Source organism: Calypte anna, chromosome 4, assembly GCF_003957555.1.
Source record: "Calypte anna isolate BGI_N300 chromosome 4, bCalAnn1_v1.p, whole genome shotgun sequence".
NCBI lineage: Eukaryota > Metazoa > Chordata > Aves > Apodiformes > Trochilidae > Calypte > Calypte anna.
The window spans coordinates 12,571,743-12,599,683 of record NC_044247.1 but is presented as its reverse complement, the minus strand read 5'-3'; the positions used below and the strand labels follow the sequence as shown (position 1 = coordinate 12,599,683).

Sequence of the window (27,941 nt, the reverse complement as noted above, 5' to 3'; positions counted from 1 at the left end):
CATTTCTTTAAGCTTTTGTTTTTATGATCTAGCATGCATTATCACTTCATTGCTACAGTGATGACTAAAGAGTGGCTTTAATGAGAGTTAAACTTCTAAAGCTGTGGGTTCTGCAATAATTAAAAATGCTATCTTACTGTATAAGGAAATACATTAATGTTAAGGTTCTTACAATAAATCAGCTTAAAGCAAGAAATCTTATTCAGGAAAAGACTATCGCTTATCTTAGAAGTTATTGCTCAAGTTTCTGGGCTATGAAAATGGTTTTATATTATCTTTTTAATGTGAAGCAGTGTAAAATTATGTTAAATAGAGCAGAGAGGAAAAAAAGGAGCAAGCCAGCCATTATTATTGTGATGAGTCTGAAGTAACTGTGTTATAATCACATTTCTCCTGCTCTGCTGGCCCTTAACCTGTGGCCATGGCCACTGTGCTTCATTCTGCAGTTGCAACAGGAATAAAAACAGTTATAGGGGGTGACTACAAAACTAGAGTTTTATTCTATTACACATTACACAGTATCAGCACAATCATGTGTCCTCATTCCTCCAAAGGAAAAATATGTCAGATTTTGAACAGGTTTTCCTTTTGGTGAAAGGGGTGTTACATTCATGGGGCTTTTGGGACTCTTCAGAGATAATGTATATGCTGGTTTTGTAACTGATGTTGATCAAAACAAAAGCTTGATCATATCATTGCTAATAAAATTTTTACTGATGACCTGTGATTGGTCTGCAACACTCAGTGGAATTTCCTTTGGGTATTTTTTACTAATATCCCACTATATTTAGCAATTAGATATGAATTTCTGGTGAGAAAACATTGCAAAATGTAGGAAAAAAATCCAGAAGCCTTATTAGCATTTAGCATTTGTCCTTGATTGCAGTCAGCTTCAGAAATACTACATCACCTTTGCAGTGAGAAGATATTGCAGTGAGAAAATACTATAACATATTGTAGTCAAGAAAGCAGTGTAAATCCATCCTGTAACTTGGTTCATCATCCTTTACTTGCTTTTAAATACTACCAAGCCTTACACACATTACATACAACTGGTCCTCAACAGATGGAGGGCTTGCTTAGTATTTTCGTGACCAAAGGGAACTCTCAGAGTGCAGAGCCAGCACAGCTCATCTTCAGACTTCCCATTACCTTATCTCCAGGCAAGATACTGAGTCCTTTGAGGACTCAATTAGTACCATGCCAGACACTATTAGTTACTTTAGCTTCTATGTTCCAGCCAAAGTAGTGGTTTTATGAGGGGATCTGAGCTTGTGTTCTTGCCCAGGTGCTGATAAAACCCATGGATGGGGTGGGTGACTTTAGCACATGGTGACAACTGCTCCTCTTCCTTCTTGGACTTGTGGTGGCAGCTGGGATTTCACTGTGTGGAAACTACCTGGATGGAAGGAACCTCTTAGGAGGGAGGATTTGATACCTGAAGGTGATACCAGTGGATCCCAAGTGTGTTCCGTTTAAAGGCTCCCAACAGGGGACAGAGAGGTGTGGGTGAGTGGCACCCTAGGAAAGCTCTAGATATCCCCTGATCCCCATAAAGCAGGAAGATACTAAAGGAGTGGACTTTTAAGTTTGTCATGATTCTTAGTTGTAGCTTTTTCAGATACCTCTGGTCTTGGGTGACACTCAGAGCATGGCCATGCTCAGCTCTGTGGTTGCACTGTTAGAAATGGAAAGGACCAAGCATGTGATTCTGTGACTTAGTGACACAGAACTGTAGTTTTTTTCGACAGTTATAGGTAAAATTCTTCTCCAATTAGCTTATTTCCTGCCTCTGGATATTTATTAGACATTTTGCCTTCCCATTTTGATGGGAATGGCTCCAGCATATTTAAGAGACAATTAAAAACAAACTGGGATATTTAAGGATTCCCAGAACTCGGGTCTGAGTAATCCATTGGGCTGCTGTGTAAGCACTCTGCTGTGCTATGGGTCTGTTCTGGTGAAATGGGCTCAGTATGAGGTATTTTTTATTGCATGATAATTTTAAAACTCTGGGCAGTCTCGGCCAAATAATTTAATGAAGTCATTGATTTCTAATTAAACTCAGAATTTGGATGCCAGTGATCCTGTTAAGAGTTCCCACGGTTTAAGGCTGGCTAGTGAACTTAAAAGTTATCTTGGATATTTATAGGGTGTCTATTCTTGAAGGATTTTTCTGGCTGTCCTTATTGAGTGAGGGAGGACAGGGAAAAACTGTAAAATGCAGTTCCAGGCACCAGGAACTTTAGGTTCAGTTGCAGTTTCTGGTTTCTGGAATAAGTCACTGAATTACTTTGCCCCAGTTCTCCCAGCTCTGTCTGCAGGATGGAGGAATCTGTTCTGTGCAGAGGGACACAAGCCTGGTGCTTGTGACTCATGTGGCAGATATCTAGTGGTAGAAGTTTATTATTAAGCAATGCTTTCTACTTATTTTGTAATCTGGGGAATGAACCAGGTACAGTATTCATACCTTGGTACAGAGGAAGGCTGACAAAGAAAGTGAGATGTTCCCACTGCCTCCTGATTCGAGTGAAATGCCAAGAGTTTGCAGGTTTGACTTGGTTTGCTGTTCCTTTTCCCTTGGAGCAGTAAAGCCTGCAGGCAGGACATTCTGAGACCTCAGTGCCCTTCTCTGAAGGTTAATGGTCACTTTATCTTTAGCCTTGTGTTTGCAGGCACCAGAAGCAGACAGCCCTTTCCCCAGAGGTTCCCTGATTTCCCGTATTATTACTTCAGCTGACAGCCAGGGAGATGGAATCAGAGATGACCTTCTCTTTTGAAACTTTCATTTCAGTCCCTGTTGAAATTCAGCATGTTGATGCTTCTAGGAATATTTTTTCCAGATGTGTGAGTCCCTGGTTCTCCACTTACTTTTACCTGTACAAACAAATTGGGAGTAATTCTGTGGAAGATGGGGGCCCACATCAGTGCAAAAATAATGTACATGGGAAGTCATTAAACTTGATAGCTGGTCACAGCACAAACATTAGTGGCAATGTCAGTCTGATCTGTTTGCAAGGGAACTTGGTGAGTGTGTTGCAGGGACATTGACTGGATCTGTCCCTTGAGGGGAATTTGGGAAGAATGGGGTGTAGAAAACTCAGTTCCTTATTCACATCGTTTCAGGATATTTGTTTAGACTCAGAAACTGTTACCTCTGATGCTGGACATCCAGACTAGGCACTGGTCCATGTGCCTGCAGCTACACACTGTGTTCTCACATTTCTTTCCAGATGATCTTGTATATCGGTGCCTGCCTGGACACCAAGAAGGAAAAGTTGTGTTGTTGGAACTTGGTATTTTTTAACATGGTATTTTCTTAAGTCAGAACATGTAGAAATAGAGCTCCTTTGTTCAGCTTCTGCACCACCTCCCCTTAGACAAAAGAACCACAGTTTCCTAGTATATAAAATATTGACCGTGCTAGTATTTTCACAGGAAATACCAATCTCTTCCACTGTGTCAAAAATAATCTGCTTTTCATTCAGACTCATTAAAATCTTGGATTTTAGATTTATGATCTTGGATAAAAAAAGCAGATACATGGGAGGCAGCACATCTTGGCTGTACTGTCTCCGTATACTTTCTCTGTAAATGCCATATTTGTATGCATATCAATCCTTGTAGAATTGTAAAATGCTGAACAAACACTCCTATCTCTTGATCTGTGTTATTTGTTTGACAATTGTTATTTTCTGACACTGAAGTCTGAGGTTATATCTGTGATCCTGTTGCAAATCCAGGGGAAATTACGTTTGGAATGACACATGGCCTGACCTTCATCTCCAGATAATCCAGGAAGAGTTCACATTTTACAGTGGGGACACAAAGGACAGATTTAGCATACCAGTATATTTTTGACCATATTTTTGAATTCAGTAATGCCCTTGATACCCCACACTGAGGTTTATTTTCACTCAGAGGTGACGACTGTGTTTATGGTGAACTGCAAGAAACAATTCAGACTCAATTACCAAACACTGGAATCAAAGAGATTATTTGTATTGCTGCTTTCTCTGAAATATTCTTTTTATTGAAGATGCTTGCAGGAAGTCCTCTGACAGGGAATAGCAACAACTAAAATCCTTCAAATCCCACACATTGTACACAAAGTGTAAAACCAGACATAATTAAGGCAAATGCAGTAATTGCAGATACTGCATAAATAAAATGCAGATACTCCAGAGCAAGTATCATGGCAAATTCTTCAGGCTTATAAGCATGAATTAAAAGTGGATGGAGTGTACAGCTCAAGACCCTGGGTTACACTACCTACTTTCAGTTTCAGAGATAGGCTTTCACCCTCATTTTCCTCCTAATATTAATCACAGATGGATGTATAAACTCTGCAAGGCAGAAATCCTCTTATCTCCACTTCTTTGTTTTCTGCAGAGTCCTGTGTTTGATTCCAGCCCTGTTTGTTTAAAGCTCTGGTACTGCAGCTTTTAGCAGCGAGGCATCTGAAGTTGTTTTTTTAAGTACTGAAGGGTTTCTGCTGAAGGTTTCCAAACCAGGCCCATTTGTCAGTCTGGGAATCCCAGTTGTTAGAAAGATGATTCAATTTCTGCCTTCAGGAAGGAGTTTTCTGAGAGTCAGGTTCAAGTTAGCACAGTGAACAATCTGCATGCCAGAAGAAAGGAAGAGTGACTTGCCATATTATAGTTAGATTTCTGTGCAGGGTTTATTCCAGGTTATAATGGATGAGGTGCTTTATATGCAGTTCAGCTGAAAGGCCACATTTTCATAAATACTTGGGCAAGATAAGTGCAGCACAGAAATTAGTCTGGAAGTTCTCAGTTAACCTGGGCTTCATTGCTCAAAGGTAAAAAGACCTGAGAACTGGAAGCTAGACTGGGATTCTGCTGGATGTGCCCCAGATGCCTCATTTGGAGTACAGACATTGAGAAAAGGGGTACTTTTTCAGAGTTAAACAAATGAGTAGAAATTTGGTTGAGGATATTCAGCTCTGCCCTAGGAGGAGGATCTGGTCTGTGCAGCTTTGTAGCTTCAGCTGTGTTGTGGGGTTCAGGAGGGCACGTGGGGGGTCAGGCTGACAGGAGCTGGGAAAAGCGCAAAGAGGCAAAATAAGTGAAAAGTGCAAAGGGGTACAAATGCAGCACATGTGTAAGAAATATACAGAATCTCCATCATATAAAATCCAGGTGGATGTAGATACACGACAGCTCAGCCCATCACAGTGGTGACTGCAGAGCTCCTCTTGTGAGTTCTGACCTGATAGAGATGAGAGGAATGCACAGCCCAAATGTGACCTTGTTGGAGTGACTAGTAGAGAAGGAAGAAGCTAAAGGCTAAAGGCTTAAAATGAAGAGACCAAAATCTGTCTTGTTAACAAGATACATCTGTTCAGAGACACTAAAATTTGCAGGAATTTGAAATGCTACAGACTGTCAGTTTGCTGCAGGATTCCTACTCTTACCCTTGCATTTCTTTGGTGAAAAATCCACATGAAACTTTGATCTCTTTATGAAAAGAAAATAAACTAAACATCCATGCTTAACCACAGGTGGTGAATCATGGGATTTCCTAACTGTGTGAGCTCTGGTCCATCCCTGGTGCTTTGCACTGTGTAAGTGTCCTGACTGCATGCAAGCCAGCTTGGGATGGACAATTTGAGAAGTGTGAGGTGTTCACTGCCTGAGAGCTGGGGAGGTAAGGACATGGTTAGTCCTTAGAGATCAGCTGAAAAGCAGTAGATCTGTCAGACACAAAACATATTTTGAATTTCAGGTTGGTGTGTGTAGCTCCTGACTCTGCTGCTGCCAGGCTGCTGGCATGTGCTTTGTGTCCATGTGCAGGAAGTGACAAAGGTGCCAATGGTTTTTAGCTCTCTTTTGAGTTTCTCCCATTGGATTACCACTTGCTGTTGGTTACATATGGTGAAGAGACCTTTTTTTTTGCAATGACACAGGTGCCTTTGAAACAAATGACTGACTGATACCAGGACCTACATCCTGATGCAAGCGTTTCTCAGTGATTGGGTTGCTGGGCCTTGCTTGGACTTGCCTCCCTCATTCCCTTTGGAGAAATTCAGAAACTTGTTGGGAAGTTTAGCAAGCACTGGAAGCTCTTCCTCACTGCAGGCACAGCTTGTTACTGCTTGCTCTGCCTGCAGACTTAGGGGGTGAAGCTGGGGTTTTTTAAGACTCAGGGGGTTTGGATGTGTCGTGGTCTCAGGAGGTTGGTGCAGTTTTGGGCTGGGGAGGGAAACCAGTGACACTGGGTTTGGAGTCAGTGGGCATGGTGGTGATTTGGGTCTAGACTGGGCCATTTCAGTCAAGGCAAGCCACAAACTGCAGAGGAAATCCAGTTCTGATTCCATTTCCAGGTGTCTAAACTTGCTTTCTTCCCTATCTTTGAAGTCCCATCTTTGCCAAAGTCTGTATTCTGTGGTTGTTTGGTGTTTACCTGCTTCCTTAGCTGAAAACAGCTTTAATTAACCAGCTGGCAGGAGAGCAGCCCATTCTCCTTAGCACTCAACAAGTGAAGAGCTCACGTCAGCCCAGCCACTGTTTGGCTGCCAGGGCAGGGGTGCAGCACACAATTGCCTCCTTGTACTGATGGACACAGAGCCACCGTGTTTATCAACATCTAAGATGTGAGCTCTGTACCCAAAAAGCTCACTGTTTAGCAATTTGAAGCTGTGCTGGTGATAATGAGGCAGAGCAGTGAATAATAAATGCTACCATTAGGTGGCCTGGAGAGTGATGTGGAGATAAGGAATCAAAAAGGACTGAATCCTGAGGTGAGGTAATTATCTTTAATGACTATTTACCAGTCTTGCTTCTTGGAAAGCAAGGGGGTTTTCTAGATGGTGCAATGTTTGTTGCTAAACTGCCAGTTCATGGGAACAGGACTCTGTTTGACCTAAATGGAACCAAACATATGACAATTTGCATGTTCAAGTAAGTAATGCCAAGACAACCATAGATGACAGAAAAAAGAATAATGGAAGGAAACATATTCTGAAGGCAAAGATTCTGAAGAGGTCAGGAAACAGGGATTCTATTTCAATGTTAACAAAAAAATCTAATCCTTTGAAATTTATGGACTGTATTCTATATCAATTAAAGTGATGAAATTCCTCCAAAGCCATCAGGATTACACCTTTCCAGTGGCTTTAGGGATTGGGCCTTCCCACTAGAAAGCCATTTGGCCTTGCTTGATTTTAAACACAAGCATGAATTTATTATGAGATCTCCTTAATTTCTTACTATAAATGTTTCCATTGGCAACATTTTTAAAACTAAATGCCAGGCAGATTTCAGATTCAGTCCCATTGCTAAAGTTTTTTATATCAAGCCAGTCAGGAGGTTTCTCCAGTAACTTCCAGGAATTCCTCCTAGGTGGTTGGTTGTTACTCAATAACTGGAGCCTTAATTTTGACTTCTTTCTCTGTGGGCTTTCTCTGTTGGGTGGAGACTGGTGCTCTCTGGCTGGCCTTTTTCTGTTAGAATTAAGAGTTCAGCACCAAGCCTTTGTAACAAATACAGCAATTCAGGACAACAGTGAAACCCATTTGGGTAAAACTTCAACTGGTTACTGTATTTTTGCTTTTTTGTCTTTTCCCAAGAGAGAGAAAGTGTATCTGCCCGGGCTCAGGTTTGATGTGCAGTTCTGTGGGTGGCATTGAAGTTGGCTGCTTGTAGAGGCTTAAGTGGGAAACCAGACTGGAATCTGACTTGGCTCCTGTTTATGATGGCTCGTCCACTTGCTGTCATTCATTTTCTGTGCCATGGCTTTCCTTTGTGTAGGAGGCTTTATTGAAAATAGAGAAATGGAGTTGTCTGTTCATAGATTTCAAAGTCTAGCATTAGGAAGCTGCTGTAGCTGAGCCAGCTGTGGCACTGCACACCAGAGCTGCATTTCTCAGACTTCACAACTCTCTTATAGGAAAGGTGTTACAATATTTTTTTCCTAGTAACCCAGAAGAACTTCTTCACCTTAGATCTGGTCTGGTTACTCAACACCCTTATGAGGAACTTGTATAAAAATATCCATCTAATACTCACTCTAACTTCCTTGCCGGACCCAAGTATTCAAATATTATGTATGAGCTGAGAAGTACAAATAAATGTGGCTTTCTTCTGATCTTTTGGTGTAACTCTCTCCTTTGCAATTATGAGAGTTCAAGGACTTACAACATGTAAGCATTCATGCATTTGTTAAAAGCAATAGCTGGGATTCTTACCAAAGGAACAGGCTGGGGCTTTGTTCCTGGCTGCTGATCCTCCCTGGCTGGCTGCAGGCAGCACCAGCACTTCCTTGCCTCACCTCTCTGCTTTTACCTCTACAGAGGTCATTACCAGCCCTGATGAGGATTCAATTTCCACATGAATTTAATGCCATGCAATGTCAGAAATGTGTCAGCTCTGTTGCCCCCAGGGCTTGTGTCTCCCCTATGTATGAAGCTGCTTGAGGTTTCTGTTCCCCAGCACTAATCCATAGCTGTTTCCCCTCCTTCCACAGCCACTGAGCACCTCCTTAGTTGTGGTAGTGAGTAACATCTGCTAGTGGATTGTCAGAGGGCATCACCAGGCAGTACTTTTCTCACGTGGGTGTGTTCTGGCTGAAACTCCAGAGCTTTTTGCCTAATCTTGCAATATTTCAGGGATGTTTTTTGGTTCCCCCTCACCCCACTTGCAGAATTTTTATTAATAAATAGAATATTAATAGTTAATTCCATTAACTATTCTATTTATTATTTATTATGATATAACTTTAATATTCTATTAGAATAGATGGTGATTTACAGTGAGATGGGATAATGCCTGTGCTGGAATGTCCTGTGCACTCTTTGCATACTGGAGAACGACTGCAGTTTTTAGTGGTTATTTCCAAGATGTTGCAAGTATTTTCTGTAGCTTTTGTCTGAAAAAAATAACAATAACAATTAATCCCTCCAGGGCTTCCTCACATCCTAATTACAACCAAGCCTCTCATTAGTTCCCCAGGGAGCCAGAATCAAATGCCATATGGTATTTTACACTTAGGATGCTGTGCTTACCAAGAGCTGGAAGGAGGCAGGAAAAGGGGGAGTTAACAATTCATAACCATTTATGGAACAGGCACAACCCTCCTTGGACCCGGTTCAGCAGAGTCTGAGGGCCTCAGATCAGGAACTTTATCTGGCTGGTAATTGCATCGGCATGCTGGCTTCCCTCTGAGCAGGGGAGGGCATTTGGTGAGCAGGAGTCCAGGCTGCAGAATCTTTGTGCTGGCATCCACACACAGGGATGAATTAAATGCACACATGCCTCCCAGGAAGGACCATGGCTGGATTCTACAGTTGCCTGAAAAGTAAAAAGTAAGTGGCATGCTGAGCCCTCCCCTTTCCAAAGTGAGGTGAGTCCAGTGGGTACTTTGAAATTCAGCCTTTGTTGTGTTTCAGCAGCAGCACTGAACAAAATGCTTTTGCCTTCAGCCTGAAGTACTGCTCTGAGTACATAAGTGCAAAAAGTCCATCCTGGCTGAAGTACCAAAATGGGGAGAATTGGCTGTGTATTTTTCTTTCAGAGGTATAAACATGAAATATTGAAAAAGGAATTAAGAAACCTCTTCCTGTCTAATTATAGGAGAAATGCCCTCTTCCTTACTGATTAGCTATATTGTTTATAGATGAACAAATAAAAATGAGACATACAGAAATGCACACTGACTTTTAAAAAACATTCAGCTAGAAATCTGGCAGTAAATACTCTTTGAGAGCCTGGTGTGCTCAGTTCTAGTATGAGCCTCCGAGGTTTGTTTCTGTAATTACTCCATGTCGAGATATTTGGTTGTGTTTAAATATTTTTATTGCTTCATTGACATATTCTGTGTGAGCAGACTATAAAGGAAGAAGAGAATGAGACAACAGATGTTGGTATTTGTGCTCTAAACCACCAGGAAGATACATTTTGTTATTCCTTTGACTTTCTCCCTGCTAAGGCATGGAACAAAATTTTCTGCTGCAAAGCCTGAGGTGGATTTTGATAATGTTTTGTATCATCAGACTGTAGAGGGCTCTATTCTTGCACACAGTATGGGATTGCAGAAAGTGAAAATGCACAGGGAAAGGCAAGCAAAGTTGAATCTTGAGGCTTAGGATGTGAATGCAGAGAGTTAAATGTGTGGGTAAGTCCTGTTTAGCAGAGAGGAAAAAAAATAGTTCAGCAGTGAAGCTGGCAATTCACTCCTTGTCCTTTTCCTTCTCCTGAAGGTTGTTTTCCTTCATACCAACAGTTTGTTTGACACTGGTCAGAATGTGCATTTTCAAAGGCACACAATTCTGATTGGATTTCAGTTTGCATTTCCATCAACTGTTGACTCTTTTCCTCCTTTGAAACAGTGTCTGTGAAAGGGAATCAATATTTGGAAAGTAAGCCTGCCTTAGATAAAGGGGGACAATGCAATCAGAATGAGAAAAAAGGGGAAAGAGGGAGTCCTGATGAAGGGAGGAGGGTTGGCACTCAAATTGAAAAAAAAAATATCAGTTTACAATAATGCTGAGTTGTTTTTCTCCCAAATTCTCCATCATCTCGTGGAGTTAAGACAAACTTGGAGGTCTGAGAGAGGCTCTAAATGATGGGCAGGTGAAGCCTCTTTCATGTAGTGTACCCTCTCTTCTTTTCTGGTGGATCTTCACCTTATTTATAAGGAATAGGTTTTATTTTCTACAAATTCTTATTTCTCATTACTCTTCAGTTAGGTCCCTACTCCTGATATAAACATAGATTATCTTCCTCAGCCTCTTACTTCCCTGTGATGTGTTCCCAAGTGGATCAGTGCAGTCTTTACTATTCTATGTGCTGCTTTGGCCGTGATTATTGGGAGTTAAACTGAGTCTAAGATGCCTATTGCAGCAACAGGGATGTTTTCAGGCTGAAGTTAATCTTGGATGAAATGTGTTTCAAGTTTGGCACAAGCTGTTTCTTTTTCCATAGAAATGTGTCAATGGGGCAGCTTCTCCCAGTCCTCATGTGGTCACTCAACCTGGAGGAGTTACTTTGTTTTTAATCAGTGAAAGCTATTTTGGAATGGAGTTAATTTTATGTTCTAAATAATTGGCTTGGGTACCAGTAGGGTTTTAACCAAAGTGTTACAGAGCTCAGTGCAGGTTGTAAAACCTGCCACTTGCAGTGGGAAGGGCCCAGCCAGGGCTTTGAGCTGTTGGCTCCAGATAAAGCACCTGAGATGTTTTCAAAGCTGCTTTGGGTCCTGCTCTTCTGTGCTGCTGTCACATTCACCTTCACTCCCCCGCGTTTTGCAAAGGCAAAGGCTTTTCCTTAGTACACTGTGATAATGTGTGGCTGAATCTGATCTTTCTGCCCAGTCCCTGTGCTTTGTCAATGTTCTTTTATGAGATATCACTTTAAAAAAAAAATAAAAAAAGCCCAAAGGCCTAATCCAGGTAATGCTTTCTTACAGCCCCAGTCTTGGCTGATACTCTTCTGAAATGAAAGTTGTAGATTATCTTCATATTTCTCTTTGACCAACATCTGTGGCCCTAAATAATCTCAAATTGTTCCTTCAATAAGTTTACATGTAGATCATCATCCTTGTTGCAGATTTTCATTGTGCTTAGTCCTAGTATGGTGCAGAAAAAATATTAGATCTGGACAGACATGATGAAGTTTTCTAAAGATTCTGGAGGAAGCTCAGTTTTTGGTACTATCCAAATACATAGTTGCAAGCTGAAAATGTGGTTGTTGGGATAGGTTCATTGATGGTCAGTGCAAAGTGCCAGTTTCCAAAGACAAATATAGTGTCTTAGAAGCTATATAAAATATTTGGCTGAAGGCATTGTGTGCCAGCTCAGAGCTGGTTTGTATAACAGACTATGAGGAAATATATTTAACTGATCTGTACTTAATGTGGTCACTCAGGATTTCATGGTGCCTTTCACAAGCAATCCCAGAATTATGGACATATTTCAGTCTGAATGTCTTCTGCTTTGCCAAGGTCTGCACACTGTGGGACATTGTATTCTTTTCTTACAGTCTAAAATTGCTAAAAAATGCTGTTGTGCATTCTTATCCTGCAAACAAGTTCAGCATTTGGATAAAGCAAGTTGATCAAGGGGTGCACCAGTATAATTTCCAATTTATGTTACATTGTTTGAGATGAGAGTAATTTGCAAATGTAAAATGATGTTATGCCCTTGAAATGGAGAAAAATGGGTTTTCTGAATTAGGTGATGGTATCTTGTGTTGTTGCCCCTTTGGATGAATGCCAGGAAGATACTTTGGTGTTTCCTGGGATTATTGCAAGGATGGTTTAGTGGTGTCCACCTGATGGGTCACAGGGAAGCTGAGATGTCTCCTCTCCTGCACCCTCACTCCAATCCCTCTTGTTGGAGAGGCTCACAGAGGGCAGTGGGAGGGATGCCAGAAGTCCCTTAGTGGTGTGATTTACTTTTTACAGCTTCCATCCACAGCAAGCATCTGCTGCTTCAGCTGGGACATGGGGAGGTGAACTGGAAGTGGTTGAAAGCTCCAGCAACAGCCACTGCAGCAACCTGGGGGCACTTGGGGGAATGGGACAGGTCATAGCTGTTGGGTGCTCTCTGTCAGCAGATCCTTCTCCTCCTCTGGCCCCTCTCAGCCACATCACCACCATGGGGTCTCAGTAGCTGTGCTTGTTTGCTGGCTGTCCACAGGACATGGGGCTTTGCTTTTCTGGCACGATTTGAGATGTGGAGCATCTCTCCAAGACTCAGAGACTGTTTAAAGCAAGACACTGAGTTCCCTGGCTATCTCTGCCTGTGGCATCCCCTGACAGACCTGGGCTGGGCTCAGCAGTGGGCATTGGGCTTGGTGGGGCTTTGGAGCCTGTTTGGGAGCTGTGGGAGAGCCTCTGTCCTGTGGGGATCCAGGGATCTGTCTGTGTGGCTGATGAGTTCTGGTGAGGTGAAATGCTTCCCAGGAACACTCTGATAGCCTGGAATACATTTGTTTGTCTGTCTTTAATGTATACCTCTTCCACACAATATTTCTCAACAAGAACAAGAATCACTCAGTAACAGTTTTTCAGAGCTTGTTTTTTCTTGAGATGAAAACATCTGAGGATGAAAGGTGGTTCCTGGCCAGGAAAGCAAATTCACCAGTGCAGAGGGAATCCCTGGAGTGACAATATTGGGTTTCAGGAAACAGCTTATGGTGGGTGCAAGAGACAAAGCAGTGAACAAGGCAAAGGGATGTGGTTTTGTGAAAAATGGAGAGCTCTCCCAGCTGGATCCAATTCAGGGAGGGTTATGCTGAGGTGAAAGGACTCCCCCAGGCATCCTGAGTCTCTCAGGGGAATCTTCCAATACTCACCCTATGAGCCTGACCATGGCACTCACACAGAGCATTTGGACAACTGTGAGCATTTTGTCTTCAGCCCACAGGGATCGCTCAGTGCTTTGCCTGCTATTAAATGTGTGGAGGCTTCAGTCCTGTTTTCTTACTCAAGAATAGCAGAGAGGGTGAACAAAGGCAGTCAGGAGGTGGCAGAGCCATGGCACTGCAGGCACTTCAGCACAGTTAGCACAATGGTGCTGTATTATTAACTACTTCTCTTTGTTGATTCATTCCATTTGACTCATCTCTGTGCAAGAAGTTCAGTTCTGGCTTAATGCTCCAGTGAGTCACTCCAGGGCTCCCAGTCCTCCTTGGTGTCTTGGTACTTCTCTCTGGATGGTGTTTGTTTTAGCAGCCACAATGATGCAGTGCATCTGCTGGCTGCAGGCAGAGGAATCCCACACAGCCATGCCTGTATGTTTGATTTCAGCAGAGCAGCCCTGTCCCATCACCAGGGTACTGAGTATTTGCAAGTCGTGCACCTCTACTGCTGCCTCTCCTCCTCCTCCTCTTGCCCTGAAGCAGAAGCTTCTTGGTTTGGGACAAAAAGCTGAATGTGGTTCTCACTCTTCTGCACCATTTGGTTGTCAAGTTTTTTTTCTCTACGTTGCTTTGCCAGACTGAACCATGAAAACATCTTGTCATAATTTTGTCTTGTCCTCTCTTCTTATACAGGAACTTCTGCTGCTTTGTACTCCTACAGCCAACTGGGGAAATTAATTTGTAATTTCTTCCTTGTACAGAGGTCGAGAGGTCTAGAAAGTTTCATAGCTGTGATGTGAAGGCCTAGAACTGGCTATAGAAGCTGAAATCTGACTGGATATGTGGCACAAAAATGTAGTAGGTCTGAGCTGTACTTTTGAGTAGATAACCTACCTGGGCTGCTGCAGGGCAGCTACAGTGATTACCAGCTAAACCTGGGAAAATCTGAGATAAATCCATCTGAGGGAAACAGGAAAAAAGCCCCAGGGTAATTCCAAGGAGGATATTTTCTTTCTTTTTTCTTTTTTATTGATTTTGTCTTTTCCAGATATCTCCTAAGGGTTGCTGCTGTAAGAAAACAGCTTAACAAATGGTGCTTTACTCCAGCATGATCCAAGTTTATAGTTCTGCATTAAATCTTTTGTAGTTTCAAGGTTGGTAAAACTACTGTGGATCGAGGAGTTTTAAGCAGCATTTTGAACTCAGCAAATAGTGACTGCAGACTTTTTTTTTGTGTGTGTGTGTATCTTGTTGTTGTATTATTCATCATTATTTGTGTCAAGATAGCAGGTAGCCCTCCAAGGCTCCATAGTGACAGTCACTGTTTAAACAAAACCAAAACTCAGTCAGTTAATATCCTGTCTGAATTGGCTTGCAGATGCTGAGCTGCCACTCTTCATCTTAACATCTGTGTTAAGTCAGGGCTGTGCTAACAGCTGAGCATTCCCAAAATGATGCACCTGGAAAAGCTGAGACCTGCACCACACACATCATGATCCCTTTTTTAACTGTATCATTACACCCATACCTGCTGCTGTGTTTGTACAGGTGAACAGGAACCAAGGGAGTCTGTGGTGTGTTGTATCCTGTGTCCTACAGCTGTTGGTATCTTTGAGACTGTTAGAGGGGACTGTAGCCCTCTCAGTCAGGACAGGGTGACTTGGCTGTGCAGACAGATTTTGATCTTGCTTTTTAACAAGCTTCAGATTTTTGTGGTGGTTGGTTTTTGATAGGTTTTTTTTTTTTGGCCTTCAAGTTTCAAGGATCTGGTGCTAATTAGTGAACCCAACATTTTGACTTTTATTTACGATGAATTCATTTGTGCTTATTCATTCTGAGAAATATGTAAATGGGTGCTTATGCCAGCAATGTAAGAATCACTCATCTAACAACACAGTTCTGATCCACACAGTAGTTGGGGTGCAAATGGGATGTATTGGAACACTCCAGCTCAGAATTGCAGTGCAGACATCAAGTTATCTGCAGATGGGAAAACACAGATCTGACAGAGGTGCAGAGGAATTGTTTGCTGATTCATTCCAGCAGTCAGACTGCTTTCCATCATGTCAGATTAGTGAAAAGAATGTACCAGAAATTGAAATTTAATTGCTTTCCTTCAAAAAAATGCAAACTGTCTTGTTGCTTCCTTTCTTGCAGCCTTGCCCTGTGAAGACCTTACAGAATGTCTGTCACCATCTGATTTCCTCCCTACCCTTCTCTGCCTGTTTTTCAGTACCCCATCGTGAAGTCCTTGTTGTCTTTGGTGTCATCTTCCTGGTGACATCTCTTTCCTATGGTTACACACTGCCTCTGCTCCCTGGTGCTGACTTCTTCAAAACACAGCTTGATATTCCCTTGGTGCAAACCAGCATTAGCTCAAATGATCTCATTGTAGATGACCCTATTTTAGGGAAGTAATTTGGGCTGGAATCCCAGTGAAGTAGGATCCCTTTTTAGCAGTTGCTTGTATTAAAGAGAATGCCCTTGGGACAGAAATGACTCAGGGACTGCTTTAAGCACATTCCTGGTCTCCCTGGGCTCTGACATGAGCTCCATGTGCTTCAAGACCGAGCGTACTTCAGGAGTTGTCTGACTTCAGGCTCCAGAGAGAGCATCCAGGAGAGGAGAGCAGAGACAGCAGGAGGTGTCTTTAAAGCACAAGGAAGGAGACCCTCAAACCCCAGGCACATCTTCCAGACCAGCTCCCTCTGCAAGTGTGGAAGCCACCCCTGCCTTCCTTCAGCAGCAGCCCAAATGGGGGCTGAATTCCAGAAATACCCACAGGACAGGCAGTGGGAACTCAGGAGGTTTAGCCAGGCAGCCACAGTGTGTTTCAACCTAGCAGGGAGCTTGTTTTTATTTCTGTGTGTGCACAGGCAGTAGATGTTGCCCCAAATACGGTTTTGGGACTTCACATGGAAAGAGATTTCCTGAGCTTCCTGCCAAAGGCAGCCTCTGAGACCACAAAGCCTGTGTTTCATTTACTCTTATAGCCAAAAGATGTCTGGCAGTTTGATCTTCAGAATGAAAATTCATAACACTGTTTGCCTTAGAAATTGCTATTAGCCTCTCCTTTTATTCAGTGCACTTTGAATTCTTGTGCATTAAACATCTCTATTATCTTTTCTTGGAAGATGTGTCCTGGGATGTTTGATCTGAATGAATCATAGAATCATAGAATCATAGAATTGGCTGGGTTGGAAGGGACCTCAGAGATCATCGAGTCCAACCCTTTTACCACCGTTGCGGTTGCTAGACTATGGCACTGAGATTTCACACTATCCTGGACCAACCTGAGACAACTAACCTGAAATCTGTCCCCTGATACTCTGAAAATCTGTTTGACTATTAATTTCTTTTTTCTCATCCTTAAACTGCTCTTTAACCCACAAATTGAGGGATAGGTGACTGTTTTGGAAAAAACTTACAAAAAAGAAAGCTTTAGCCATAGCTTGAAGTCCCATGTTTCAGTTCTGGTGTTCAGTATGCTGTTATGTCAGCCTCGTTTCCTCTGCAACATTCAGACAGCTTAATTTGGTAAAAAGATCTCCAGATTCTTTCTGTCAGGCCCAGGCTATAATGATTCTTCACATTCTGTGAGAGTAAGGTCTTGGAAATCGTGAGATTCAAATACAGGGGCACAGCAGATATGCAGGCTCCTATTGCAAAGTTTTACTTTTTTTGTTATTTAACTTTTGTATAGAGGTAGCACTTGACAGCAGTGTCCATGGGCATGATTCCAGCCTGTTAGTCTTCCATAGCAGAGGTTGTACTTAGCTCCTGGTCAGCTTTCCAGGTCTTCAGTGTGACCATCCCAGTTCCACAGGTAAAGCCAGCAGGGTGCTAAATAACTCAGCAATCCAGTAATTTGCCCTGTGATCCAGTGACAGAGCCAGGAAAATCAGCCATTTCCCCCAAATCCCAGCCCAGTAGTCTCTGTCTGCTAGGGTATGTTTAAAAGATGAGTTTTGTCTCAAAGATTTTACTGTCTAAACTAATAGTTGTCACCTTCACAGTTTGCAGATATTGGCAATTTCCAGGGAGTTTTCCCCAACAAGCCCCTGCAGAGCATGTTGGAGCCAGCTGATGGTAAACTCCTTTCCTCAAACACCTTTTGCTGATCCCTGTGGAGCATCCTGCAGACTCCCAGGGCTCTGCACACCACAGGTCAGGTAGCAGACACCTAACTTGATGCTGGGAGGCCACAGGTGGAACAAAATTAATCAGGAGTTTGGAGAGGGGGTAAAAAGCACACACAGAAGCTAGGAGACAGTGGCCAAAAGTGTCCTCCAGCTGAGTGTGGGATGGACTGTTACACATGCTTGTTGAATTTGCCACATGAAGAAGCAGAGACAGTAAACTTTGCTGTTATTCTCATATTTGACACACTGACATCTTAACTCTGCTGGCATGAGGCATGTCTGCTATTTAGTGATAGTGGCTTGACATTTCCTGTTGCTTTGCTCTGGAAACTGTTTCCAAAGGCAGTAATGCTGACTGGGTGCAGCTCCTCAACAGCCAAAGGCAGCCTTTGCTTACAGCCTTGCTGGTTTTTAAATGTATTTTCTCTCTCCTTCCCCACCACTGCAAATGTACCCATGTGCAGTCGATCTGAGAGTCTCTTGCTGCTGCCGGTGTGACTCCTCAGCACCACTGCTGGATGACTTTGCTGCTGCTTTTACTTCTTTCTAGGAAGAGTGGAAGAAAATCCACATTCCAGCTGCCTCCTGAAATTTCCCCAGTAGGGCAGTGTAAAGAAAAATAGTATTACTATATGGGAAAAGCACTGGCTTATTCCTGTGCTAATGCCAAGTAGTGCAATTCAGCTGGGTCATTTAATGTACATTCCTTTAAAATGCAGGCAGTCTGGGCCTAAAATATTGGCTGAGCTCTTGTGTGTGCTTAGAGCATGACAGTGTTAATTTGAACTTTGAGCAAAGTTCTGTCACATTCCCCCTGATTGATGCAGGCCAGAAAATGCACTGGGAAAAACTGATGTGATAAATTATTATCAGGGATGAGTTGTTCAGAAACTTCTCACTTAACTTTTGGCAAACAGGTAGATATTTGCTTTATTATCTGAACAAATAAGAACTTGCAGGGGAGATCCTCACAGTGACAGCAGCTACACAAGGTCCTGCTGGTAAGCACTGTAGAATAATTGGGTGTCCAAGGGCACCCTGAAGTGACACATCCAAACCAGGTTCATCTGTCTGATCTGGGTGCCAAGTGTTGCAAAGCTCTGGTAGCTTGGGCTTCAGTTTGGCCTCAAGCTGAGTATAAATCAGCAGCTGCTCTGCTCCTGGTACCTGCCTCAGGTTTAAGTTACACAGATCTGGGCTTGGGTGCTGCAGCCATGTCCCCAGGTGCTGCTCTGCAAATGGCACCAGTGCTGAGAGGGACTGGGTCTGTGGGGCCAGGGGAAGATGCAGGGGACAGGGGTGTTTTCTCCCTCAGTTCTTGGATGGTTCCAGAGTGTGTTTCCACTGCTTTCTGTAGTAGCTTATGAATGTTTCTCTCTCATTTGCCCTTCCCCCTTCTTATCCTTTTGGCTTCTCACACAATTACAGACTGAGCCTGGGTGACTCTATGAAAAGCATTTCCTTCTGTTACTTTTTTTTTTTTTTTTTTTTTTTTAAAGTCAGTTTCAGCCTTTCAGCCCACCAGCTGCTTTCCATTAGTGCTAACACACTGACTTGGAGGGCAGCACAGAATCCTGCAGGCACTGCTGAGGAGCAGGAATCCTTCAGAACCAGTGTCAAAGCAGACTGTAGGTGGAAAGAGTTCAGCACATTGGAACCTGTCTTCTGGGAAGCCTCAGAGAAGCCAAGGTGTGGGGACAGAGGCTGGTGAGCAGATGTCTTCTGGATGGAAAGTGTGAAAGCTGTGAATAGATCTCTTCATGTGAATGGTTGTTTGCTCTGGATACCTCTCCAGGGGTAGGAGCTGAATATTGCCTGTTGCTATGGGGAATTAGGACCCCTTACTTGATCCTGGGAGGGTACTTTATTGACATTAAATATCTAGCTGCTTATCCAGACTTCCTGGTGGCTACTGCTGCTGTATTATTTGTGATGTTTGGAAAAGGACCTTAAACTTTTTTAAAGTCTCCCTGCTTCCATAAAAATTACAAAAGCAATATTCATTAACTTTGTCCTCCCTGCACTGTAATCAATGGAGGCAGTAGCAGGTGTCCTAATGTCAAATGTTATTCATGCTGTTGTCTTATGCCTAAAACAGTCACCCTCTGGCAAACAAACCTGGGAATTTCATCCTAGAAACACTGCACTTCTCTAGAGCCCAGCGGGATCAGCTGTGTGAGGTCAGATCCCAGTTCCTGCTGTCCTGGTGGGTTATACCCTGTGTTTCAGCACAGTTGTTTGTGGGATCTCAGACTATTCATTTCCCTGAAGGTGGACCTGGAAGTGCAGTCCACTTGGCTCATTGCGTGGAGAGCAAAGGGACCTTTGTTGAGTTTCTGATATGCTTGGGAGATGTGAAAATTGAATAGAAGCCTTGATGGCTCTGCTATTGCTTTGTGATGGACTCTGCAGTTGTGTTCTGGGGTGTTGCAGAGGGTAAACCTGAGTTCATTTACTGTCCTTGGATAAACAGGTTCACTGATAAACAGGTTCAGTTATAGGGTTCCCAGAGAAGAGAACAATCAACCACATTTTGTCTGAACAAAGTCCTCTAACGTGCTTTAATAAGACAGGGTGAAAATTTAACCTAGCAGCCACCTTTTGCTGCAGAATGTAATTGAATACTAAACCATCCTGCATGCTGTGGTGGTTTTTTTTTGAAAGTTGGTGCTTCTGAAAGTAGAGAGGCTTTCTCTGAGGTCCTGCTGTAGCTGTGTTCTGGAGGGAGGTTGGCTGCAGGGTGGTGGAACAGAGAACCAGATAAAGGGCATGGATTTCCCTCTGCTGATCCATCTTGCTGTGCAAAGTGTGTGTCCTGAAACCTGGAGCATAAGCTTGATTTCAAATAATGTGTGTAGCATGAAGGAAATCGGTCTTTAAAAGCTCTAGCCAAAAAAATTTCACCTCTTTTTCTTGGCTGCTTGCCATTGTCTGTCTTCTATAGGCTCTGCAGATGCTAACTGAATGCAGTGCTTCGTATCCTTGAGTCTTTATTTCCTCAGGCATTTATTTGATAGGAAAAAGGCTGTTCAGGGTTCAGCATCTCCTTTGATCTCTCTGTCACAAGCCCTTCCGGAGTGCTTGTGCAGAAGCATGAGACTGAAGCTGAAGAAAGACTAAAGGTGAGGTGTTGCTTGCTTGCTGTGCAGTCTCCAAATCCTCTGCTCCCTTGGAGAGACAGCAAGGAGGCTGTGTTCATTTTCTGAGGCTGAGCAGAAAGCATTTCTGTTTGTCTTGGGCCTTTGTTAAATGCAGGAAACTTGAGTCCTGTACAATGGTAACTTCCCATGAGTCCTTAAATACACAAACCAACCAGTGAAAGGGAATTGTCTTTTTTCTTTTAGTATTCTGCCCCCCTTATGATGTATAAAGTCAGTAATGGACTCGGCTGGAAAAAGGGAATGGTTGGAACACCACCCTGGTACTTTATGTCTTCTGCCCTACCACCGCCCTCCCAAGAACCTTTCTGGTTGCCCCTTTTGTAAAAGGGAGACAGAGATATCTCTCCTGTTCCTGAAGATTTCTTTTGTCTTAAAAGATTCATTAGTTCCTTTGATGAGTTGAAGAGCCCCAAGTGAATGCAACACATAAGGTTATTAATGGAAGTTTTGGCTTGGATGGGAGCCTAGAGCTAAACCATCAAACCAGGTGAGGGTACTGATGGTTGCTAATTAGGTCCCGTTGCCCACTTTGAAATTAAAGCAAGCCCTGAGAGTTTGTAGGAGTTTTAGTGCTTTAAAATACACCCTGGCAATGCACATAGGATCTAATAATGTCAGTTCTATTGTTGTGATTGCATCTGTATCAGAGGCCACTTCACTGTTTGCAAATAATTCATTATTTCATAGGTGTAATAATCCACCCATCACCTGATTAAGGAGAGGTGAACACCACATAGTCAATCCTTGCTGCTCTCAATAAGCTTTCAGTCTTTCCCATGGCCTTACACAGGAATTATTGATGTGGAGTTACCAGGCAGGGCCAAGTCCAGCAGAGACTCAGCAGCTTGTCTGTACTGTACCACTGCATCAGGAGGCCTGTGCAGGGATTACAAATACTCTTTGAGAGGGTTAAGAACATGGTTAGAAAGTTGTAGACTGGGGAAATGTGACCCATTCTTCCACTTCTAGTGGGAAGCAAACAGTAGCTGGGACGTGACACCTCTGCTGCCTTGTCTGGCTGTAGCTGTCAGTCTGCTGCTGCTCTGCCTTGGCTGCTTCTCCACTGAGGACAGGCATCCTTCATCAGGTTGGATATCAGGAGAAACTTCTTTACGGAAAGGGTTGGTAAGCACTGCAAAAGGCTCCCCAGGGAGGTGGTTGAGTCTCCATCCCTGAATATGTTTAAAAATAGCCTGGATGTGGTGCCTGGGGACATGACTGTGGTCATTGGGAATAGGGTAATAGTGCTAGGACAAGGCTGGACTCAATGATCTTGAAGGTCTTTTCCAGCCTGAGCAATTCTGTGATTCTATGATCCCCCTGCCAGTTCCTTCTCCCAGCTGTCCTCTGGCATCTCCTTTTCTGGAGAGTACCAGAAATAATGTTCCAAAAGGCCACTTCTTTAACTTGATATTCTTATCACTAACAATCAGCCTGCACACAGTATTTTTTTAAGCTTTGTCTTTAATGGCAGAGTGCTCTGGGAAAGCTCACGTGGGCAGTCCAGCTGATTGAACATGGCTTTGAGACATCCTGACACCCTGTCTGCCAGCTGTCATTAAGGGCTGAAGTGGTGGATGTCTGAAGGTTCGATCAGTTAATGCCTCTGCACTCACATGCATTTGTATTGATGGGCTTTTGTCCTCTCTTTCTCCATGACATTGATCCCCAGGCTAGGGTTTGGTGCTCAGAACATTTGCTGGCTGTTCTCTGTAAAGTACAACTCACTGCCACCAGAATTTGAGTCTAAGTGTCATCTAATTGCTGGCTTTCCTTTGGGTATGTCATCAGGCTTTTAATGATGGAACTTACTCTTTGCTATAAAAAATTTTCTTTTCTTTGTCAGTTAAGTACTTTAATAACTTTAAAGCTTGGAAAAATCTGCAATGGTTTCCCTCAGCTCAAATCACTGCTCAGTTCAGTGGAAAAGGATGATAAGGCACCAAACCATTAGGTCCTAAATAGAGCACATTTACAAACAACTGGTGCACCCTTGCAACAGACACTTGGCCTCCATATGCCCCAGAGAACTCAGTTATAAAATTGAATTAATGCAGGAGGTGATTTGACTGAGACTGCCCCAGAGCTGAAGTGCATTGCAATTATAGTGCTACTTGTATAAAAGAAATACCAATTGGAAATAAATGCTTGCAGTTGTAACAAACACAGCAGTCAAAATATCTCCAAAGGCTGGAAGGATTCTGACTGAGCAGCTGAGATGAATGAGTAATTTAAATAAATGTAGAGATGCTTATAACAAAGCTGGATTTGAAAGCAGCAGTTTTTCTTGCTTTGATTTTACTGAGGGAGGGAAAAGCAGAAGTTAGAAGTCTAAATGAGCCAAATGTCAGGCCCACTCACATTCTGTGAAAAGCTCAAGTCTGGAGCCTTGCCAGTTTATCTTTGCAAGTTTGTTAAGTGCTTTCTTGAATATTTTATTTCAAATGCATTTCCTTTTCCCTCAAGAAAAATCTAACATAATCGATATGCATGGTGTATAAAGTTGAGGGGGAAAATTGGAACTGAGATACTGAGAAGCATCTATGAGAAGGTCAGCTAATGACCACTTTAACCAAAATATGCAGGAAATGCAGACATTTTCATGGATAATTGATGAGGTGTGGGAGAAAAATGGAGATGGGTTGAATGGTTATGATCATCCAAAAGGGGCAATGTCAAAAGTCTTTTTTTTTTGTTGCTTCTCAGTATCATCTAACAATTGTGCATCTCATTTAGAAAAGGTATAATCACTCCTGGTTGCTCCAATGACTTTTTCATAGATTTCTGGGAAGCTGAGCAGAGGTAGTTTGGAACTACAGTGTATTAATGCACTCCTGTGATTGATGATGTTATCAAAAAGAAGAAAAGTGCAGTCCATCTCCTTCATTTCCACCTCAAGTTCAGCAGCATGGCAGTTTGCTTATCTGTGAGCCCAGTACAATGAAAGCTTACTCCAGGGTCTGGTTTTTTGCAGGAGGTTTGCCTGTTTTCCCATCTCCCCAAGTCCCATTGCCTCTCTCTCTGATTTTGTGCACCTTATCTTTTAGGGTTGTCTAGGGACATCATGGGTTTATAGGAAGGTCCCAGTGCTTTTGGGCATGACAGATTATAGTCTGTGTGGGTGATACAGGAGAAATAGTTTACTGATTGGTGGAATTAGTGTAGAATCATAATCTTGCTTGCTGTAGAGATACTTAACATGAGTAATGTTATGCCACTTTGAGGTGGAAAGCTGTTAGGTGAGGTCTGTGCAGAAAAGGGAACAGGATTTGATTCTGAGTATTTTCACATGTTTGTAAAGATTTTGTACTCTTCAAGTCCTGACATGGCATGTGTGAACTGCTAACAGTGTAAATGTATCACCTAGGTATCTTCTGTAACAAAGAGCAGGATTTATGAGCTACCCTGCTAAGCTGTCACATTCCCATTGTTGCTTGACATTTGTACTGTGACTCTTGTGGTCTCCTGCTTAATTCCTTTGTGTCTGACAGACACCCATTTAGTAGTCTTGGAAAATACAAAGTGGAGCCAGTTAACATTGAATGATCTTAAAGCTAGGCTGAACTTTTGTTTTCATCAGGGAGGAAGATGATGCCATCAGCTAATTTGGTTGATCAATAGCCCTGCCTGCGATAAGGTTTCAAAGCTTGTGGCTAAAAGCTGATTGCACTGGGTCCAAAATGAATTTGATCTATTGGTTTCCACAAAGTAACAGAGGCTAGGATGATGCTTCAGTGCTGATGCTTAACTAATTTTAGTAATGCCAACAGATCAGCCTGGTGCCTGCTGTGGGGACAGGGAATGCTCAGCAGAGCAGAGCACTCACTTACTTAAGGTGTTTTTTAGGGTATCATGGGCCTGTCACTCTCTAGCAAAGAGCAATCAAAAAGGTTGATTGTCCTGAGACTGGGAAGCATTGCAGTCTTTACTGAGCAAGTTTAATGACATCTTTCATTATGCAAGCTTTGATCCTGGTTTCCTAAAAAGAGAGAGGTACTGGCAACAAATTAGGCTGGTTTTTTTAGTTTTGGCTGGCAAATAAGGGTTACTGAAAAATGGGGGAAAGTTCTGTGGCTGAAGTGCAAAACAGTGTGCAGGCTGTGTTTGTGATGAGTGTTCTGGGATGCAGCTTCAGAAAGGAACCAGTGGTGTCCTTCCCACATGCTGGGTGGGACTGTATTCTGCTGGAAAGGTGCACTAAAATTAACCTGATGCTTTCATCTCTGTTTCAGTGACTATATCATGGCTACTGGGCCAACAGCAGTCACAATGTCACCTGGAACAGGAGGGACAGCTGAAGAGTGCACAGGTAAGCAGTAGTTCTCTGAATGTAGAGTGGGTTTTTTTCATATTTTTTGGCCAGTGTCTTGCAGCTATCTTAAATGCTTGGGTTTCAAAGGTCATCTTACTTTGTCCTTCAGAAAGATATTTGCCACCATCAGAATATTGGTAAAAGAGAGATGCAAATGGCAAAGTGACTGTTAGTTGAACTCCAGATAATAGGACTGAAGAAAGCATAATATGTGGCTTTTTTCTTAAATTCACACTCTAGTTTATCACATAATCCAGGGCTAATTGGGGCCACACTGATGAACTGGTGTGAAGCCCACACATCCATGCAAATTTTATACTCAGGGTCACAGCAAGATTCAGAAAATGGAGCCAATTCTGACCAGGTGCCAGGGAAGGCAGGAGATGGTTTGGTGTCTGAAGTGTTGGCTCTAAAACCACCAGATATATTTCTGTCCCTTGCTGAACCAAATTTTTAAGAAGTTAAAGGCAGCTGCACTATTGCTGAAGTACTCAGGAGACATTTGACTGGACCTGGAGAAAGCTGTTTTAGGAACTTTTGTTTACTTCCCATGTAACAGGATTGCCTCACCTCTTCCTCTTCGTAGCTTTAATTGGCTTCTGATGTAAAGGCTCTAAGAGCCTTAAATTCCCAGCTTACACAACCTAGACAACTAGCTTAATTTCTTGATGTTTTCCTTATAATCTGAGTAGTATCAGAACATACCCAGTGCACAGTGCTACTTCTGGGTGGCAGTAACCAGCTCGCTGCCCAAAAACTGTCAGCACCCAATGTTGGCCTTACTGAATTCCATGATTTAGTTGCCTTTTTGGCAGTACCAGGTATTTTAATGAATATTAATCATGGTATTTTCTGAGAATCTTGACTGTGGGTTTTTGTTTTTGTTTTGTTTGGTTTTAAATCATGTATGTTTATTGGGGTAGGTATCTAGTCCTTGGATTTGAGGAAGAAATGGAAAATGTGTCCTGAAGGCACCTTAAGATGTCAGAAAGCGTAGAAGAAATGTTTAATTTAAATATGATAAAGATGATTAAAATATGATAGTTGAGCTCCCAAATCAGATGTTCCCTATGCTTTTTACAGTCTCAGTTTGGCACTGGAAAAAGCATTTTTTTCTCATCTCTCTTATTATAGGGAAGAACCATGCAATGAGCAGAAAGATGTGCATTAATTCTCTGTGCAGAGGAGGAACAATGAAACAGGCAGTACACAAATGGTATCGAATACAGAATAGACAAACTTTACAGAGAAAACAAAATAACTACTCCTGCTCCTTTTCCATTACAGTGAGCTAAATTGTAGTTAGCATAAGCAACTAATTTTTGGGAAGGCTTTTGCTTTTTAGGGCAATAGACTTTAATTTAGTCTTTTCTTTTTAATGCCGTAAAATTGAAGTTTGGTAACCATTAGAATTAAAAAAAATCATGGTTCATTATTCATCACTGGGTGAAGGGGAAACAGGAATAGCTCTCTGAGCTTGGATTGTCTTCTTTGCTTTGACTGGATTTTTTTTTTTATGCGATGGATTTTTTCTGTTTTAGGTACTCAGATCCTTTTGTATATTACCAGCTCAGGTATAACAAATCACTCCACCCATTTAGCCAGATGTTTGGCTACTTCAGAGTGCACTGAAATGCAAGCACCTTTAAATGAAATGCAGCATCCTTTTTACTGGTGTGTGAAAGGAGGATGAGCATCCTCTTTCCGAACTCTCTCTTTATGGCCTCTCCCATAGAGCAGACCCACAGCTTTCATCTGCATGCAGCACTGTGTCTTGTAGTGATTTTTTCTTTTTTTGTGTGTGTAATAATATGGCAAGTGCCCATCTTCTGGTACTGCAGGGAAACCAACTGTTTGCTCATTCATCTCTAAGAGCCGAGGGCGTGCGGCTGGGCAGAGCGGGGCTGAAGAGGGCTGAGTGCTGGAGGGGAAAAAATCAGGACTAAATCAGCACATCAGGAATAAATCAGAGGCTGGCAAAGGCTCTGAAGTCACTGATGTGTCTGCATCAGAGGGTTCTGTGTTGCACAACCTTACCCAAGTCTTGCCCCATGCCAGCTGAAGTTTGCTCCTTGGTTGCAAATCCTTTCCATGGGCTTCATTCTAACCTTAGCACTACTTCTCCCATAAATAAGTATTTGGAGTAGTATTGTGGCTGTGTTATCCTTCCTGATAGGGCTTTGTCTCTCTTAGATGCCCTTAGGATGACTTATTTTTTTGTTGTTATTATGTTGTGGCTTGGTTTTTTTGTGGGTTGTTGTTTTTTTGGTTTTGTTTTTTTTAAACATTCCCCTGGTTCTCTGGAAAAGCCAGCATCTAATTAAGCTCATCAGTAATACTTGCATAAGAATTGAACTTGCTTTCTGGCCACTGTACATGAAAATGTCCTTGTTTTTCACTTAGGCTGCCTTTAAGTTGCAGAGTTCTCTGCATGTGGCTAAATCTGCCATTTTGTTCTTTGAATCATTGGGCTGAGATAGCAGCTGGGACATTGGAATCATTGGGCTGAGACATTGCAATTGAGAATTTTGGGGCACTACTTTCATGAAACTTTTTAATCTGTTGTTTTACTCATCTGAAGTGACCCATCTCAGCTTTGACAAGTTTCCTGGGACAATGCTACATACATTGTCCAATTGCTGATCTGAGTGGCAGGAATGGTAGGGAGGTATTTCTAAATCTCTCTGAAGGACCCACAGCTTATTTTACCTGAGAGGTAATGTGGTCTTCTGGGTGCTCTGTGACCTCTTTTCTCTTACCAGTTCTTGCCTGAAACTCATTAAACCCTGTGAGAGTCTTAGCAAATCCAAGTCTTTGGGTCAGCACTACAACCTGTATATTTTCTGTGCCAATCTCATTCACTTACTGCCTGATAAGCAGCAGTGGAAGATAAAAAACTCTTCCACTGATAAACCCTCTGCACGAGCACCACATCCCACTATTATTCAGATGAGGAGGGCTCCACTGATAGTTTTGCTCTACCTGGTTTGCAAGATTATTTGGT

The 27,941-nt window shown here is 42.6% G+C and overlaps 1 protein-coding gene across 2 annotated transcripts in view; it reads left to right on the top strand.

Moving 5' to 3' along the window:
- KIAA1210 (KIAA1210 ortholog) overlaps positions 1-27,941 on the top strand; it is a 61,868-nt gene that overhangs the window by 9,601 nt on the left and 24,326 nt on the right. The window contains exons 1-2 of one of the 2 annotated variants that reach the window (XM_030448994.1): positions 9,349-9,363; positions 24,858-24,934. In XM_030448994.1, coding sequence (XP_030304854.1) covers positions 24,868-24,934 — 67 coding nt within the window. In that variant the 5' untranslated portion in view covers positions 9,349-9,363; positions 24,858-24,867. Of the gene's footprint in view, positions 1-9,348; positions 9,364-24,857; positions 24,935-27,941 lie in introns of those variants that run through there. The other variant, XM_030448995.1, reaches the window with a different exon arrangement.